Source organism: Pseudophryne corroboree, chromosome 1, assembly GCF_028390025.1.
Source record: "Pseudophryne corroboree isolate aPseCor3 chromosome 1, aPseCor3.hap2, whole genome shotgun sequence".
Classification (NCBI taxonomy): Eukaryota; Metazoa; Chordata; class Amphibia; order Anura; family Myobatrachidae; genus Pseudophryne; species Pseudophryne corroboree.
Genome location: NC_086444.1, coordinates 121,570,825 through 121,589,167, shown reverse-complemented (window position 1 = coordinate 121,589,167; position 18,343 = coordinate 121,570,825). Strand labels below are relative to the sequence as shown.

At 47.3% G+C, this 18,343-nt stretch overlaps 1 protein-coding gene across 5 annotated transcripts in view; it reads right to left on the bottom strand.

Moving 5' to 3' along the window:
* MAP3K1 (mitogen-activated protein kinase kinase kinase 1) overlaps positions 1-18,343 on the bottom strand; it is a 111,238-nt gene that overhangs the window by 10,081 nt on the left and 82,814 nt on the right. For all 5 annotated transcript variants that reach the window (XM_063962539.1, XM_063962549.1, XM_063962558.1 and 2 more), the window contains exons 13-17: positions 8,625-8,814; positions 6,417-7,683; positions 3,416-3,568; positions 994-1,156; positions 784-915 (exon numbers count right to left, since the gene is read on the bottom strand). In XM_063962539.1, coding sequence (XP_063818609.1) covers positions 784-915; positions 994-1,156; positions 3,416-3,568; positions 6,417-7,683; positions 8,625-8,814 — 1,905 coding nt within the window. The remainder of the gene's footprint in view (positions 1-783; positions 916-993; positions 1,157-3,415; positions 3,569-6,416; positions 7,684-8,624; positions 8,815-18,343) is intronic.

Here is an 18,343-nt window from a genome sequence, read left to right as displayed (position 1 = left end):
GTCTCTAAAGAGAACTAAACTATTTATAGTTACATAGTTAGTGAGGTTGAAAAGAGGCAAAATGCTCATCGGGTTCAACCTGTATTCTGTGTTAAGCTGTGCATATTATAATGCACCTGCAGAAGTAATGGTTTAGTATCAATTGACAACTATGGTTCTTACCACTCCCGGATATATAATGTCACTATGTTAAATGCTATAGCCCTGGATACTTTTTCCAGTTAAAAATTTGTCCACTTCGTTTTTAAATGTTTTTACAGAGTCCGCCATTATTACCTGTTCCGGAAGGGAGTTCCAAATCTTTATTGCCCTTACCGTGAAGAACCCTTTCCTACGTTGTGTACGGAATTTTCTCTCCTCTAGCCTCAGCGTGTGCCCAGGTGTCCTATTCAGAGTTCTTTTAATAAACAAATCCCCTGCTAACTCCTTATAGTGACCCTTTTATTGTTGGGTTGAAATGACAAGGGCAGCTATAGCAGGGATAATGGAGAGGAGCCTCTTTTTTTTTTTTTTTAACTAATGTTACCAGTTTTTCCCAGTAATAATGCACCCAAAATCATTTGTTCCATTACACCACCAAAATATATAAAAACTTTCCATATTAAAAAGACACTAATAAAATCTTTAACACATGTTCTACATGTGCCTAGTAAGGAGAGTGCCCCAAGCATTACTATCCTCCCCACGCAGGGCCTATAGCATTACTTCTATCCATAGGAAAGCCACTGTAGCCACACACGACCATATCTCCCCCCCCCCTCACCCATATCCTCTACTCTTTACCTTTAATGTCTCTGTGGATGATCTGATTCTCGTGCAGGTAAGCGAGTCCGCGCAGTAATTGGTCGGTATAGTTGATAATTACAGGTTCTTTGAACGCTCCGTATTTGCTGAGCAGATGAGCAACAGAGCCACCTAGAAGACAGACACGGCATCAGAGAGAGCTCCACATCTCCAGACTCAGTCACACAGTGGGTGGTATCTGGCCGTTACCTGCCATCCACTCCACAAAGAGATTGTAGTTGCTCTTCTCACAGGTAGCCCCCAACATCCGGATTATGTTAGGGTGACTGAGGTGATTCATCATTCTGATCTCCTCCCGCAGTGCTTCCACCACTTCTCCCTGCTCCGTGGATGTATTCCTCACATAGGTCACCTAGTAGTGAAGACTTGCATGTATTATACAGTTCCATACAGAGCTAAGCCATCCATACAAGGCACAAGAGAAGGTTTTCATGCAGATTCTGGCATAAAGGAACGACTTCCGCATCAGTCTGAGTACGGACTGTAGTGCTCACTACTCGAGTAAATGCTGCCAATACCCAAAGGTGCTGGAAGGGAAGCTTTGGAACACCGTGATACTGGTGGTGCAGCAGATCCGCAGGGAGGTAAGGGAGAGTGTACAGCTGGGGCAGGATGCTGCTAACCTGTCCTGGATGCGAGTAGAGTGGGGCTGAGCATGGGAACTTGCTCTTAGAAGTACTGTATGTGGGAGGTATGAAAGGAGACTGTTACTAGGGAAGAGGTAGAGGTGAAACTGGTACCAGAAAGTCTTTAAGGAGAAGATTCAATTTACTGTAGTGTACTGCCACGATGTTGGGCTGTGCACATCACAATACGGTACCTCATTTTCCTGCGTCTGGGTATGAGATGTTACTGACCCTGTAGGGCCTTTGCCAGAACGGTCCGACGGCACTTAACAGCCATTGCTTACACTGTAATCCCCCACTAAGAACACTGCTCTTACTGTAACATTGTAGAGACGCTGAACAAGTAATAGTCCCACTACTCGAGTGTCACAGTTTGTCGCCGAATAAAACTACTGCTGATGTGACGGAGCAAACTGTGCTGGAGAGTAATGCAAGAAAATACATAAATATATGATGTAAGGCTTTATATCCCTCAAATGTGCTAGGATGGTCCCTGTTCATTTCTCAATCACTATGTAACCAGTATGTTGCTACACTCGCAGTATCTCCACTAAACATAGGCTGCTGTTATTATGTATGCATGTGCAGGGTCACCTGTCGGCTGTTCACCTGCTGGAGCAGGAAGTGAGAATGACAGCCAGGTGGTTGACCCTAAGAGACTACGGACAGGCGTAATGCAGAAATAAACTACAACCCCCATCATGCATATATGGTTTTACATGTGACTGCATTTGTCATTAGTAAAAAGAAGCCTGCCACAGGAATGTACAAGACTCCCGGCAACACTTCTCACACTGCAGCCTCGAACACTATGTGAAGCAGAGGCAGTAATGCAGTAAACTCCATTGTGTTATTAAACAGCTGGTCATCTTCCTTTCTATTCCCCCACAATATACTGAATGTAACGGGCATGTTGTTCCACATGGGAAGGGGGCAGTATGTCCTTTACCACGCTCTGGGAGGAACTTTATCAGAACCGATTACTCACAGCATGCAGAAAACTCTGCTTACCATGTACAGCCAGCTGTGAGAAGCACAACGGAATAGAAACACACAACGCGAAAGTCCAAAGACAGCAGTTGGAGCACGCAATGTATAGTGTATACTTTCTGTGACATCACTGGCCATGCCCGTGTGCGAGAGTACACATGGTAAAGGAGCGATAAACCTCTGACGGAAGGTAGATTATAGGTGAGAATACGATGAGGCACCTTATTCCCCCCCCAGACTTCTCATCTGTAAAGTGCCCCATTGCCTAGGCTGCCTGGTTGGTTAGCAAATTTAGTCTTTTTAGAAAAAACTATCCAGATGTGGCCCAAAACAATGGCTTTCCCCAAATAAACGCCAACAGAGATCCATCAGGATTTCCTGTAGTTACACAGCAGATCTGATTGGATGGTGATTCAGCCATTAGCGCACGGTGAAGAGTGGATCTGTGATTATGCTATAAAGACAAGATATCTGAAGACCATTTGCGCACAGCAATTTTCAAAACATTACACAGATCTGTGGCGGAGACTATGTCTGGGCTTTGGCTGGGTCACTCCTAAGACATGATATGGTCTGCTAGATCAATGTGACCTTTTCTGCAAGCATTGGGTCATTTTCCTAAAGGTCTAGATGTGTTTTCCCAAGTGCTGGGTGTTTTGTGGCTGCAGCAGGTTTTCCTGTATAATTTGTCTATTTCTTGCTCCATCTATTGTCCGCTGCTTAAAGTGAAAACCACCTCCAAACTTCCACCAAGACACTGGCATTGTGTTGTTGGTTAAACCTCCTCTAACAAGTGCTCTTCTCACATAAAGCTCAGTTCTGCAGTACAACATGTTCTTAACAAACTCATACATTTTCTCTATGGAAACATCAACCTTATTTTAGGACTTGGAGTATAACTAAATGAGTCAATCAATGATGCATCAACATGAAACAAACACAGTCCGGCCATACTCCAAAAGCAAGTCTAAATATTGTTGGGCAGATTATCTCACCTGTTTAACAGCCATTAAGGTGCCAGTTCCAACATCCTGAGCTTGGTAACAGGAAGAAAAGGCTCCTAAGCCAATCTGCTGCCCCTTCAGCCATTCAACTTCTTCCCGGTAATGATTTTTTGCTTTGGTATGTCCAGGCAGGGTCTCTGGGGTCTGTCACGAAAGTGCCGGAATGTAACATTACAATCAGAATAATACAGGAACGTAAAGACAATACAGCACTAATGCAAAGAACAGTGTGTCTGAATTCAGTGTTCTGCCACGTCTAGTGTGACGCAAGTCGCCCTACAGATGGGGAGGATATTATATGGTGCTAATTATAGTTAAGTGCTATTTATAGTTTAGTGATAAAATTACATACTTCTATGTAGTTTTAGTACATTTATCTCCATGCTCACCATCGGTCAGGACAACGGCTACAAAAAGGTATTTTAACGTGAACCAATAAAATAGGTAGACATCATGTTAAGGGAAGTCTATTAAGTCTAAGCCAGTAATTAAGTGGCTTTTCCCATACAGATATAGACCTTACAATGTAAAGACATTTAGGGGGAGAGGTCTCAAACCTTCCACAGAAGACAAGAGGAGGTGCTGCCCATAGCAACCAATTAGAATCTTGCTATCATTTATCTAGTACATTTTATAAAATGAGAGCTAGAACCAGACTGGTTGCTACAGGCAACACGTCCACTTGTCCATGTTAGAAGGCTTGATAAATCTATCAAATGCTAATTTTACAAGAGCACATAGCATTAAGTGTTATACCTCCTGCGCACAGTGGGATGAGCGATTTGGTGGGCTGAGCTGACACTCTAGGTACTGGCAATATCAATGAAGCAGCCATTGAGTGAAATGAAGCATGCAGTGATCGTAAAAACGCGCTATAGCGCGTATTTTACCCGATTTTGAGGGAAGGTGACTCACTTTTCTGAAATGGGCGAGTCCCCGGGGACGCGCTCTGCTGCAGCAGCCAATCACTTCCTGTTAAGTGAGTGATTGATGCCCGCGACTGTGGGGGGAGAAAGCCGCGGAGGTGCCGATTCATCACAGACTTGGCGCTGCTGTTGCCTGAACCCCCCGCTCCGGCGCCCTTGCTCATGGACTGAGCGCACCGCCTCCCTGCCGCTCCTGTCAGCCGCTCTGAGCGCCGGCCAGCGTGTGTGCGGTGTACATCTCCCGCCATCCCGGTCTCCGCGCTGCCGTAAACTGACTTCTGGCTGCCGGCTCTCGCCGTTCCTGCCATATGGGCTCTGCCAGCGAGGAGGTGCTTGCACTGTTGCGGTGTGTAAGTGGAGGGGGCCAGTTAGTGTGTGTGTGTGTGTGTGTGCCTGGGGTATAAGGGGAGATGGTCAATTACTGCTTGTGTGTCCGGGTTGTTTGGGGAAGGGGGGCAATTACTGGGTGTGTGCACGGGGTATAAGGAGAGATGGTTAAATTACTGCTTGTGTGTCCGGGTTGTATGGGGGTGGGGGGCAATTATTGGGTGTGTGCACGGGGTATAAGAGAGGGGGGGGGGGGGATTATGAGGTGGCCAGCTGCTGAGTGTGCCCAGGCTATGAGGTGGGCAGCTGCTGAGTGTGCCTAGGGCAGATGCTGTGTGTGTGTGTGTGTGTCCGGGATATAAGGTGGGCAGATGCTGTGTGTGTGTGTGTCCGGGGTATAAGGCGGGCAGATGGTGTGTGTGGGTGTGTGTGTGGGTGTATAGGTGTGTGTGTGTGTGTGTGTGTGTGTAGGTGTGTGTGTGTGTAGGTGTGTGTAGGTGTGTGTGTGTGTGTGTGTGTGTGTGTGTCCGGGGTGTGTGGTGGGTAGCTGCTGTGTGTGTGCCCGGTGTATGATGCAATGCGTCTCGGCGCTCTACCTGGTGCAGTGTGTCTCGGCGCTCTTCCTGGTGTAGTGTGTATAACATGCTCTGCCTGGCGCAATGTGTATAACATGCTCTGCCTGGCGCAATGTGTATAACATGCTCTGCCTGGCGCAATGTGTATAACATGCTCTGCCTGGCGCAATGTGTATAACATGCTCTGCCTGGCGCAATGTGTATAACATGCTCTGCCTGACGCAATGTGTATAACATGCTCTGCCTGGCGCAATGTGTATAACGTGCTCTACCTGGCGCAATGTGTTTAATTTGCTCTGCCTGGTGCAATGTGTAGAACGTGCTCTGCCTGGGGCAAAGTGTAGAACGTGCTCTGCCTGGGGCAAAGTGTAGAACGTGCTCTGCCTGGGGCAAAGTGTAGAACGTGCTCTGCCTGGGGCAAAGTGTAGAACGTGCTCTGCCTGGGGCAAAGTGTAGAACGTGCTCTATGTGGCGCAAAGTGTAGAACGTGCTCTATGTGGCGCAATATGTACAACGTGCCCTACCTGGCGCAGTGTGTATAGGTGGTTTTACCTGGTGCAATGTGTATAAGCTGCACTACTGTGTGGTGTAATGTGAATTGCCATTATTATGTGGCCACGCCCCTAAATTTTTGCGGCGCGCCTTCGGCGCACACTGTCCATTCTTTGGCATGTGGGGAGGGGAGCAGCAATTCGCTTTCTGTCTTAGGACACATGTCTACTTACAGCTATGGTGCAGAGGGTTCTGTATGCTACACAGCCCAGCATGATCGTCACCCCCCTCCCACCCCCTTTAAACACTTTGTAGTGTCCAAATCAAGTCTGTGTTTTTAGATTTGAATAATTAATAAGATTAATAAAAACCTTCATTCCGATGGGACTCAGAAAAGGACAAGTAGGACCCCAATTTTCAAAAGTGAGGGGTCCCTGGGTCCCACTTTTTTTTGGACTCCGCGCGATCACTGGCATGTATACTTTACCTCTCCTAGGCTGCACAGATGTGACTAGTACCTAGTGTGTTCACAGACTACCTCACCATTACTTGTGTGCCAACTAGGGGTACGATATAAATGACCTTTTGCTCCCTACTTCTGGTCACAAGTACTTAGCAAATCAAGCTTTAAGAGGACTTTGAATATTAAACAAACTACAGCCGTAAACTTACATCCTGCTGAATGATGATGATGTCCTCGCCATTTTCCACCTGTAGCTGGGGTATGACTGGCAGGGCGTCCTGAGAGGCCGACATGGCAAGGGCAATGGCCAGCGCTTCCTCCTCCTCTGCTTCCATTTTCTCTTTGCACTTCTGATTGTGGCTGACATCCTCCTTGTACGTGTTATCAATCTCTGCCCGCTCCGGGGACAGCACTGCTACCTCCGACTTAAAGGTGACTGTACTGTCGCTTGCAGGCAATGATGCTTCCAACAGGTCCTCCATACTGGAATTAAGCTCTGTGTTGGCATCCAGTCGACACTTCTCTTCTACAGGCGTGAACACCGTGTCATCGCTGGGTATAATAGCATTAATATTACTGCTGCCACCGTCACAGTGAGGAACACTTAGATCAAGTGTCATATTGCCTTTGGGAGATTCTCCTGGCTTGGCCGCGTCCCCTGGCGTAGGCCGGGATGGCTTTGGCCTGTGTATTGGATGAGGTGGCGAGGGCCTAGCTTGGGTGAAAACAGGAGAAAGTTTCTCAGGCTCCTTGTTTCCTGAATAGTGCTTTTGTATCTGAAGAGAAAATTTCCTCTGAGATTGAGGGGAAGCAGAGGACAGTTTGCAGGGAGCAAATCCCTGAGGTTTGGCGACATCCGAGACCGGGCCAGCAGGCACAGATGTGGTGGAAGAAGGAGAAGGCAACGTTTGGAATAAGGAATGGTTCTGAGAGGAAGAGGGGGAGTTCAAGCATTGACTTAGTGGTCTGCGTTTAGTGGGGATGGCAGGCTTTGGTTGTTCGGTTGTTACAGTGGACAGTGGGAGTCCCAAGGATATAACTTCCAGTGCCTCATTCAAGTCCTCTGGGCTGGTAGCCGTTTTTGAGACACAAGGGTCATTCCCCAGTTTCCCTGATAGCTGCATAGTATGTTCTGGGGAATTGCTTTGTGAGGTCACGGGGGAGTTAGCCGGGGCGGAGGGCTGCACGAAAGCTTCCCTGCGGTTTTCAAAAGTTTGAGAGTCTTCGAGACCTTGCTGGATCACTTCAACAATGTCCATTTCTTCAGCGATGGCCATTAAACGCCTCCGCATGCGGCTGTAGTGCGTGGAGCTCGTCACGCTCAACATGTCCAGCAGCTTCACATACACATGGGGGACTCTCGCCACCATCCTTGCAGCACTTAAAAATACTCTGCGGGACAGTTTTCCAACCATCGAATGAGAATTATCAATGGACTGCAATGCAAAGTTCAGCAAGGACAGCAGATTTCTATACCTGGAAGAGAAAGGAGTAACACATTTACACAGCACTAAGAGGGGACAGCAACCGAAACACAAGCAACGTAATATGTATGATTTATAAAATATACATCAATCAATTAGGAAACTGGCTCAACTTCACCCATCATGACAAAGTGGTTCTGTTTCTTTAATTAAACATTTAAGCGCCAGACATGGCACAGATTCATATTCATTGATGAATCCAATATTTCGGGACCTTTATTGTGTCCCTCTCCTCAGGGAGTACCAGGACAAGTAACAATTGCTCACTTGGGAGTGCTGGTGTCAAAAGTCGCTCATTTATATTTATCATATAATCCCCTGTGGTCCATCTGCTCAATCTAACCATCTGAACCCCACCTCACCTCATTTTTAAGAGTGGGTCACTTTCAGGAATGGTTTGCTTTACATTGTGCCGACACAGAATTACATGCTACGTCAAACTCATCCTAGACGTGATAATATTTTAGGTGGAAAAATCCTTTAAAAAGTTTTGAAAAGTTTTAGTTGCTGTCCATTTTTTTGACACCCGTTTCATTTCAGGAGGATGAAATGCTGTTTATTGTAGAGATTTCTGTAAGATAACGTCCCTTATACTGACAATGCTAGGAGGGTCTGCAGTTAGGGGTGCCTGCCACTGATACCTTAGGTAGAACCTTACTGCAGGTACAATGCTGGCCACAGACAAAGCACCTACCAACTGCTAGACAGCACAGCACACTGCAGATACCCAACACTGCTCTTTCAGCACTGGGATTATAAATGCACCGTCCAGTGTCTCCTTTCCTTATTTTAATCCATGCTTACAGCTGCATGCCCGATACGGGACAGTGCAAAGATGAATCCTACTAAACAGATTTCACATAACTGTCTTTGCAATTCAATTCACAGACTTCGCTGCAGTAAGTCTAGCTTAGTCATAACATCCTTCAATACCTTTCTATCGCGGTGTCCGCCTGTAACACGTCTCCACTGACGATGTGGGGATAAAATTCAGCAGGAAATTCCAACAAGAGGCGGTCGATGAGACACAAACGGCCGAGTAGTGCTTGCCAGTTGTTAGACTCTGGCTGAGTGGCCAGGATACAGTTCAAGACAAATTCCACGCCGCCAATGCCAACGGAGCCTAAAGGAGCAGAGATCATTGCAGTTCATAATAACGGCCAATGCGCGGTGCCTGCTCTCTTCAGGCTAGCCAAATATGGCTTTATATATACACAGGAGAATAATAGGATTTTGGTACTTACCAGGTAAATCCTTTTCTTTGAATCCATAGGGGGCACTGGAGTACTCTTGGGATATGGACGGCTTCCGTAGGAAACAGGGCACTGAATATTTAAATTTAGAACACTCCACCCCTCCATATCCCAGAGTACCTCAGTGTTTTTTACTGAGCCGAACAGGAGCTATAGAGAGGTTGACAATGGAGTATTACATATAACATAACGGACAACAACGAAGTTGACACATAACGTTACTGACAACTAAACAGTTGACACCATAACCAGCACTTGATAATTTGAACCAGTCGGTGAGAGTGTGTTACCATAAGATCCCCTGAACTTACCACAAACCTGGTAAAACTGCTCTGGGTGGGCGTCCAGTGCCCCCTATGGATTCAAAGAAAAGGATTTACCTGGTAAGTACCAAAATCCTATTTTCTTTTTCATCCACTAGGGGTCACTGGAGTACTCTTGGGACGTCCCAAAGCTTCCCCCGTGGGCGGGAGAGCTGTTTGGCACCTGTAACACTAGGCGGCCAAAGCTAGATGCTGATGCCGCAAACGTATCAAACTTGTAAAAGCGCACAAACGTGTGCACTGAAGACCATGTAGCCGCACAGCAAAGCTGCGTCGTAGAAGCTCCACGACCAGCTGCCCATGAAGTTCCCACAGGACGTGTGGAATGAGCTGTTACTGATGTAGGCGGCTGTAACCTAGCATGAAGGTAAGCCTGACGTATGGTCAGTTTTATCCATCTGGATAAGGTCTGCTTAGACGCTGGCCAACCCATCTTGCAGCATCAGAGAGAACAAACAACGTATCCGTCTTACGAACTGTAGACGTTCGGGATACATAAACGCGTAAAGCGCGTACCACATCCAGAGTTCCAGAATGTGCTGTTAACACAGGAACTACTATTGGTTGATTGATGTGAAAAGATGACACTACCTTTGGTAAGAAAGCGGGATTCGTCCGAAGTTCCGCTCTGTCATCATGAAACACCAAATACGGTGGCTTGCATGACAAGGCACCCAAATCTGAAACACGCCTTGCCGAAGCTAAGGCTAGAAGAAAAATTGTTTTCCAAGTGAGAAACTTTATATCCACCTGCTGTAAGGGTTCAAAATATGAAGACTGTAAGAAATCTAAAACCAGATTCAAGTCCCATGGCGCTGTAGGTGGAATGAATGGAGGCTGTACTCTGAGGACACCTTGCAGAAAGGTGTGTAAAGACGGCAATAGAGCCAATCTTCTTTGAAAGTAAATTGGACAAAGCAGATACCTGCACCTTTAGTGTAGATAAATGCAGTCCTCCATCTAACCCCGTTTGTAGAAATAACAAAAGACGGGATAACTTGAAAGATGATGTCGGAAACTTTCGAGTTTCACACCAACCTATATAGGCACGCCAAATTCTGTAATAATGAGCTGCCGTAACTGGCTTCCTAGCACGTAACATGGTTGGTATAACAGATTCCGGAATGCCCTCTCTTCTCAAGAGGGCGGTCTCAACAGCCACCCCGTCAAACGCAGCCGCGCTAAATCGGGGTAAAGGAACGGACCCTGTTGTAACAAGTCCGGACGTAGAGGGAGCGGCCAAGGATCGTCTGCGAGTAGTCCGTGGAGATCCGAGAACCAAGCTCTTCGAGGCCAATGAGGAGCCACTAGTATGACTGTGACAGACTCTCTTTTGATCCGTTTTAGCACCAGAGGGAGCAGCGGAAACGGTGGAAACAGATACACTAGGCTGTATGGCCACGCGATTGTGAGAGCATCCATCGCCACTGCCTTTGGATCTCTCATTCTGGACACATACTGGAGTGTTTGGTGATTGTGGCGAGACGCCATCAGGTCCACCTGAGGGTAACCCCCACCGCTGAACCAACATGTGAAACACCTCTGGATTTAATGCCCATTCTCCTGGATGAAAATCCAGACGGCTGAGATAATCCGCCTCCCAGTTGTCCACTCCCGGAATGAACATTGCCGGCAATATCACCTGGTGGTATTCTGCCCAATTGAGGATTCGAGCTACTTCCCGCATTGCCATGCGGCTTCTCGTTCCTCCTTGTTTGTTGATGTATGCGACTGCCGTTGCGTTGTCTGACTGCACTTGGACAGTCTGAGAGCGAAGCATGTGTACTGCTTGTCGTAGTGCATTGTAAATTGCGCGTAGTTCCAGGACATTTATAGACCGCAATCTTTCGTGATCCGCCCAGAGACCCTGGAGTTGACAATTTTGAACTACAGCTCCCCAACCTCTGAGACTCGCCTCCGTCGTTAGAATTATCCAATTCCAGCCGCCGAATAGTTTCCCTGCGGTTAAATTGTGTTCCTTGAGCCACCAGAGTAGAGACACCCTTGCCCTTGGCGACAACCTCACCCTGTGGGGAATCTGCAGATGCGAGCCCGACCACTGTGCGAGCACATCCAGTTGAAAAGGACGTGAGTGAAATCTTCCGAACTGAAGCGCTTCGAAAGCCGCCACCATTGTTCCTAGGAGGCGAATGCACAAATGTACAGAGACTGTGCGTGGCTTGAGCACTAATTGTACTAGATGGCGAATAATCTGTACTTTGTTGTGGTAGGTAAATTCTTTGATTTACCGTATCGAGAATCATACCTAGGAATTGAAGGCGTTGAGACGGAATGAGATGTGATTTTTTGAAGTTGACAATTCAACCGTGGTGAACTAGTACATTGTACGTTAGTAGCGCATGTTGGAGAAGCATCTGTTGAGACGGGGCTTTGATGAGCAGATAGTCTAAATACGGAACTATTGTCACTCCCAGGGATCTGAGATGAGCCATCATCACAGACATCACTTTGGTGAATACCCGAGGCGCTGACGATAGGCCAAACGGTAGAGCCTGAAACTGGTAATGGTTTTGGCGTATTGCAAACCGCAAGAACCTTTGATGAGGCTGCCAAATCGGAATGTGTAAGTACGCATCCTTGAGATCTAGCGCAATCATGAATTCCTTTGGCTCTAAACTTGCAATCACTGAGCGCAGAGATTCCATCTTGAATCTGTAGTAAGTTACGTACCGATTGAGACCCTTTAAGTTCAATATTGGCCTGACTGAGCCATCCGGCTTCGGTACCACAAAGAGTGGAATAATAACCCTGACCCTGTTGGTGTACAGGGACCGGAATCAAAACTGCTGAATCCAGTAGGGACTGAATGGCAATTTGCAGAACCGCCCTCTTGTCGTCCGACAGAGGCAGTCCTGTCTTGAAAAACCGCAGTGGCGGAAGACAGTCGAACTCTATTTTGTAACCTCTTAACACTAAATTGCGGATCCACCCATCCGCGGATGTCTGGAACCACGCCAAATGGAACGTCTGAAGGCGTGCTCCCACAATCGGAGAACCGAGATGGGCTGGTAGCCCGTCATGCCACTGGCTTGTCGGTAACCTTAGCGTCCTGACGACTTGTGTTGGTTTGTTGGAAACCACGTCCACCAGGCGTGGCTGTTCCTCTGCCACGTCCGCGAAAGGACTGAGGTCTAAAGGATTTGAACGCAGGTCCAGAGTACCTCCGTCTTGGTACCGGTGGAGGCAATGGTAAGAAAACCGACTTTCCTCCCGTAGCCTCAGAAATCCATGTGTCCAATTCAGGACCAAACAACTTCTTGCCACCGTAAGGTAACGCCTCTATACCTCGTTTGACCTCTGCCTGCGCTTGCCAAGAATGCAGCCAGAGTGCTCGTCGTGCCGTAACTATCGACGATGAAAGGCGAGAAGTGAGCTGACAGACATCAGTAGAAGCTGTACAGAGATACTCCGCAGCCTCACACATTTGATCAGCAAGAAGTATAAGGAGTTCGTCATGTAGGGCAGACTTGAGTTCTGTTATCCATACTATTAGCGCCTTAGTGAACCAGATGCCAACCAAGCCAGGTCTCAGCAGCACTCCTGCTGCTACATACATGTACTTTAGCATAGTTTCTATTTTGCGATCTGAAGGGTCTTTAAGCGTAGTAGCAGCTGGCACTGGTATGGTTAATTTCTTTGTAAGTTTCGACACTGACGAATCAACTATTGGTGGATTCTCCCATGTACATGTCACAGAGTCTGGAAACGGGTAACTAGACTTAAATCTGCGAGGTATAGAAAACAGTTTATCTGGAGTCTGTCGTGTTTCTACTAACATCTTATTAAGAGACTCCGAAACAGGAAAACACATTGGAGTTCTCTGTCGTTTAGTAAATACGACCTGATCATTTGTCAGAGGCTCCTCAGTTTCTGTAAACTTCAGAGACTGACGCACCGCTCTGATGAGATTATCAATACCTGAGCTGTTAAAATCCTCACTATCTGACTCCACTTCGCCCTCCTCACCCTCCTCTTGTGCCGTGAGGTCTGGCATGGAATCGTCAGCATGCAACATAGCAGAAACTGGTAAATCATAAGACATATGAAATTTATCCCGTCTACCCAAAATGGATTTGGACCTTTCGCAAGGCTGAGACGCCTCCGGTAGTTCTGGCGGTCTCACCCTAGACTCAGATCTTGCCGCTTCCAGCTCTTGTCGAGCGGCGGACAATTCTGATTGCAACCCAGCCAATACATTGGCTAGCATTTCCCATGGAGGGTCCGGAGATGAAACTGGCTTTAACACCGGAGCAGAAATTGTATTCGTAACTGAATCCACAAAACATACTGGACATGTGGTAGATCCATCCGGTAACACACTGCTACAGACTTTGCAGTGATGCTTCTTAATTGTTGCTGGTGCCTTACTCATTATGGAGACAGACAATACAATACACAAAAACCAGACACTTGCACGACTCAGTAAAATAGTACTAAGGTGTCTCATATAGATATATATATATATATATATATATCTATATCTATCTGGCCTAGTGCAGTACACGTGGCCAGTACTATGAAATGTGATCCCATATTCCCACTAACACCCCTGCACCTCCGGTGGAGTAGAGATGTAGGACAGGAACCTTCTGGAATCACAGCAGGAAGACACAGGAAGCATGGTTAAAATGGCTGCCATGCTTAAAATGATAGTCACAGTACAGGTTACAAGCATATAATAAGAATTTACTTACCGATAATTCTATTTCTCGGAGTCCGTAGTGGATGCTGGGGTTCCTGAAAGGACCATGGGGAATAGCGGCTCCGCAGGAGACAGGGCACAAAAGTAAAGCTTTTACAGGTCAGGTGGTGTGTACTGGCTCCTCCCCCTATGACCCTCCTCCAGACTCCAGTTAGGTACTGTGCCCGGACGAGCGTACACAATAAGGGAGGATTTTGAATCCCGGGTAAGACTCATACCAGCCACACCAATCACACCGTACAACTTGTGATCTAAACCCAGTTAACAGTATGATAACAGAGGAGCCTCTGAAAGATGGCTTCCTAAACAATAACCCGAATTAGTTAACAATAACTATGTACAAGTATTGCAGATAATCCGCACTTGGGATGGGCGCCCAGCATCCACTACGGACTCCGAGAAATAGAATTATCGGTAAGTAAATTCTTATTTTCTCTATCGTCCTAAGTGGATGCTGGGGTTCCTGAAAGGACCATGGGGATTATACCAAAGCTCCCAAACGGGCGGGAGAGTGCGGATGACTCTGCAGCACCGAATGAGAGAACTCCAGGTCCTCCTTTGCCAGGGTATCAAATTTGTAAAAATTTACAAACGTGTTCTCCCCTGACCACGTAGCTGCTCGGCAGAGTTGTAATGCCGAGACCCCTCGGGCAGCCGCCCAAGATGAGCCCACCTTCCTTGCGGAATGGGCCTTAACAGATTTAGGCTGTGGCAGGCCTGCCACAGAATGTACAAGTTGAATTTTGTTACAAATCCAACGAGCAATCGACTGCTTAGAAGCAGGTGCACCCAACTTGTTGGGTGCATACAGTATAAACAGCGAGTCAGATTTTCTGACTCCAGCCGTCCTTTAAATGTATATTTTTAAGGCTCTGACAACGTCCAACAACTTGGAGTCCTTCAAGTCGTCTGTAGCCGCAGGCACTACAATAGGCTGGTTCAGGTGAAACCCTGATACCACCTTAGGGAGAAAATGCGGACGCGTCCGCAGCTCTGCCCTATGTCGAATGGAAAATTAAATAAGGGCTTTTATAAAACAAAGCCGCCAGTTCAGATACTCTCCCGGCCGAAGCCAGGGCCAGTAACATAGTCACTTTCCATGTGAGATATTTCAAATCCACATTCTTTAGTGGTTCAAACCAATTGGATTTGAGGAAATCTAAACTACATTTAGATCCCACGGTGCCACCTTAGGCACCACAGGAGGCTGTATATGCAGTACTCCTTTGATAAAAATCTGGACCTCAGGGACTGAGGCCAATTCTTTTTGGAAGAATATTGATAGGGCCGAAATTTGAACCTTAATAGATCCCAATTTGAGACCCATAGACAATCCTGATTGCAGGAAATGTAGGAAAACGACCCAGTTGAAATTCCTCCATCGGAGCACTCCGCTGCTCGCACCACGCAACATATTTTCGCCAAATACGGCGATAATGCTTCGCGGTGACTTCCTTCCTTGCCTTTATCAAGGTAGGAATGACTTCTTCTGGAATGCCTTTTCCTTTTAGGATCTGGCATTCAAACGCCATGCCGTCAAACGCAGCCGCGGTAAGTCTTGAAAAAGACAAGGACCCTGCTGAAGCAGGTCCCTTCTCAGAAGTAGAGGCCACGGATCGCCCGTGACCATCTCTTGAAGTTCCGGGTACCAAGTCCTTCTTGGCCAATCCGGAGCCACTAGTCTTACTCCTCTTTGCCGTATAATCCTCAATACCTTTGGTATGAGAGGCAGAGGAGGAAACACATATACGGACTGGTACACCCAAGGTGTTACCAACGCGTCCACAGCTATTGCCTGCGGATCTCTTGACCTGGCGCAATAACTGTCCAGTGTCTTGTTGAGGCGAGACGCCATCATGTCCACCATTGGTTTTACCCAACGGTTTAATAGCATGTGGAAAACTTCTGGATGAAGTACCCACTCTCCCGGGTGAAGGTCGTGTCTGCTGAGGAAGTCTGCTTCCCAGTTGTCCACGCCCGGGATGAATACTGCTGACAGTGCTATCACGTGATTCTCCGCCCAGCGAAGGATCCTGGCAGCTTCTGCCATTCTGTTTCTTGTGCCGCCCTGTCTGTTTACATGGGCGACTGCCGTGATGTTGTCCGACTGGATCAACACCGGTCTTCCTTGAAGCAGAGGTTCCGCCTGGCTTAGAGCATTGTAGATTGCTCTTAGTTCCAGAATGCTTATGTGAAGAGACTTTTTCAGGCTCGACCACACTCCCTGGAAATTTCTTCCCTGTGTGACTGCTCCCCAGCCTCTCAGGCTGGCATCCGTGGTCACCAGGATCCAATCCTGCATGCCGAATCTGCGGCCCTCCAATAGATGAGCCTCCTGCAACCACCACAGAAGGGATACCCTTGTCCTCAGCGACAGGGTTATCCGCAGGTGCATCTGAAGATGCGACCCTGACCATTTGTCCAACAGATCCCTTTGCATGGAATCTGCCGAAAGGGATTGCTTCGTAAGAAGCTACCATTTTTTCCCAGGACTCTTGTGCATTGATGTACAGACACCTTTCCTGGTTTTAGGAGGTTCCTGACCAGGTCAGATAACTCCTTGGCTTTTTCTTCGGGAAGAAAAACCTTTTTCTGAACTGTGTCCAGAATCATCCCCAGGAACAGCAGACGAGTTGTCGGCATTAATTGGGATTTTGGAATATTCAGAATCCATCCGTGCTGCTTTAGCACCTCTTGAGATAGTGCTAAACCCATCTCTAGCTGTTCTCTGGACCTTGTCCTTATTAGGAGATCGTCCAAGTATGGGATAATTAATACGCCTTTTCTTCGAAGAAGAAATATTATCTCGGCCATTACCTTTGTAAAGACCCGAGGTGCCGTGGACAAACCAAACGGCAGCGTCTGAAACTGATAGTGACAGTTTTGTACAACGAACCTGAGGTACCCCTGGTGTGAGGGGTAATTGGAACGTGGAGATACGCATCCTTGATGTCCAAGGATACCATAAAGTCCCCTTCTTCCAGGTTCGCTATCACTGCTCTGAGTGACTCCATCTTGAACTTGAACTTCTTTATGTACAGGTTCAAGGACTTCAGATTTAGAATAGGCCTTACCGAGCCATCCGGCTTCGGTACCACAAAAAGAGTGGAATAATACCCCTTCCCTTGTTGTAGAAGAGGTACCTTGACTATCACCTGCTGAGAATACAGCTTGTGAATGGCTTCCAAAACCGTCTCCCTTTCTGAGGGGGACGTTGGTAAAGCCGACTTCAGGAAACGGCGAGGTGGCTCTGTCTCTAATTTCAACCTGTACCCCTGAGATATTATCTGCAGGATCCAGGGATTTACCTGCGAGTGAGCCCACTGCGCGCTGTAATTTTTGAGACGACCGCCTACCGCCCCCAAGTCCGCTTGCGAAGCCCCAGCGTCATGCTGAGGCTTTTGTAGAAGCCGGGGAGGGCTTCTGTTCCTGGGAAGGAGCTGCCTGTTGCTGTCTCTTCCCTCGTCCTCTGCCTCGTGGCAGATATGAATAGCCCTTTGCTCTCTTATTTTTAAAGGAACGAAAAGGCTGCTGTTGAAAAGTCGGTGCCTTTTTCTGTTGGGGAGTGACTTGAGGTAGAAAGGTGGATTTCCCGGCCGTAGCCGTGGCCACCAAATCCGATAGACCGACCCCAAATAACTCCTCTACGCATCGCCTGTCCACTGTCGTGTCCATAAAGCTCTTCTGGCCGAAATGGACATAGCACTTACCCGTGATGCCAGTGTGCAGATATCTCTCTGTGCATCACGCATATAAAGAAATGCATCCTTTATTTGTTCTAACGACAGTAAAATATTGTCCCCGTCCAGGGTATCAATATTTTCGATCAGGGACTCTGACCAAACTACCCCAGCACTGCACATCCAGGCAGTCGCAATAGCTGGTCGTAGTATAACACCTGCATGTGTGTATATACCTTTTTGGATATTTTCCATCCTCCTATCTGATGGATCTTTAAGTGCGGCCGTCTCAGGAGAGGGTAACGCCACTTGTTTTGATAAGCGTGTTAGCGCTTTGTCCACCCTAGGAGGTGTTTCCCAGCGCTCCCTAACCTCTGGCGGGAAAGGGTATAAAGCCAATAACTTCTTTGAAATTAGCAGTTTTTTATCGGGGCACCCCACGCTTCATCACACACGTCATTTAATTCTTCTGATTCGGTAAAAACTACTGGTAGTTTTTTCACACCCCACATAATACCCTGTTTAGTGGTACCTGTAGTATCAGCTAAATGTAACATCTCCTTTATTGCCAAAATCATATAACGTGTGGCCCTACTGGAAAATACGGTTGATTCGTCACCTTCACCACCGGAATCAGTGCCTGTGTCTGGGTCTGTGTCGACCGACTGAGGCA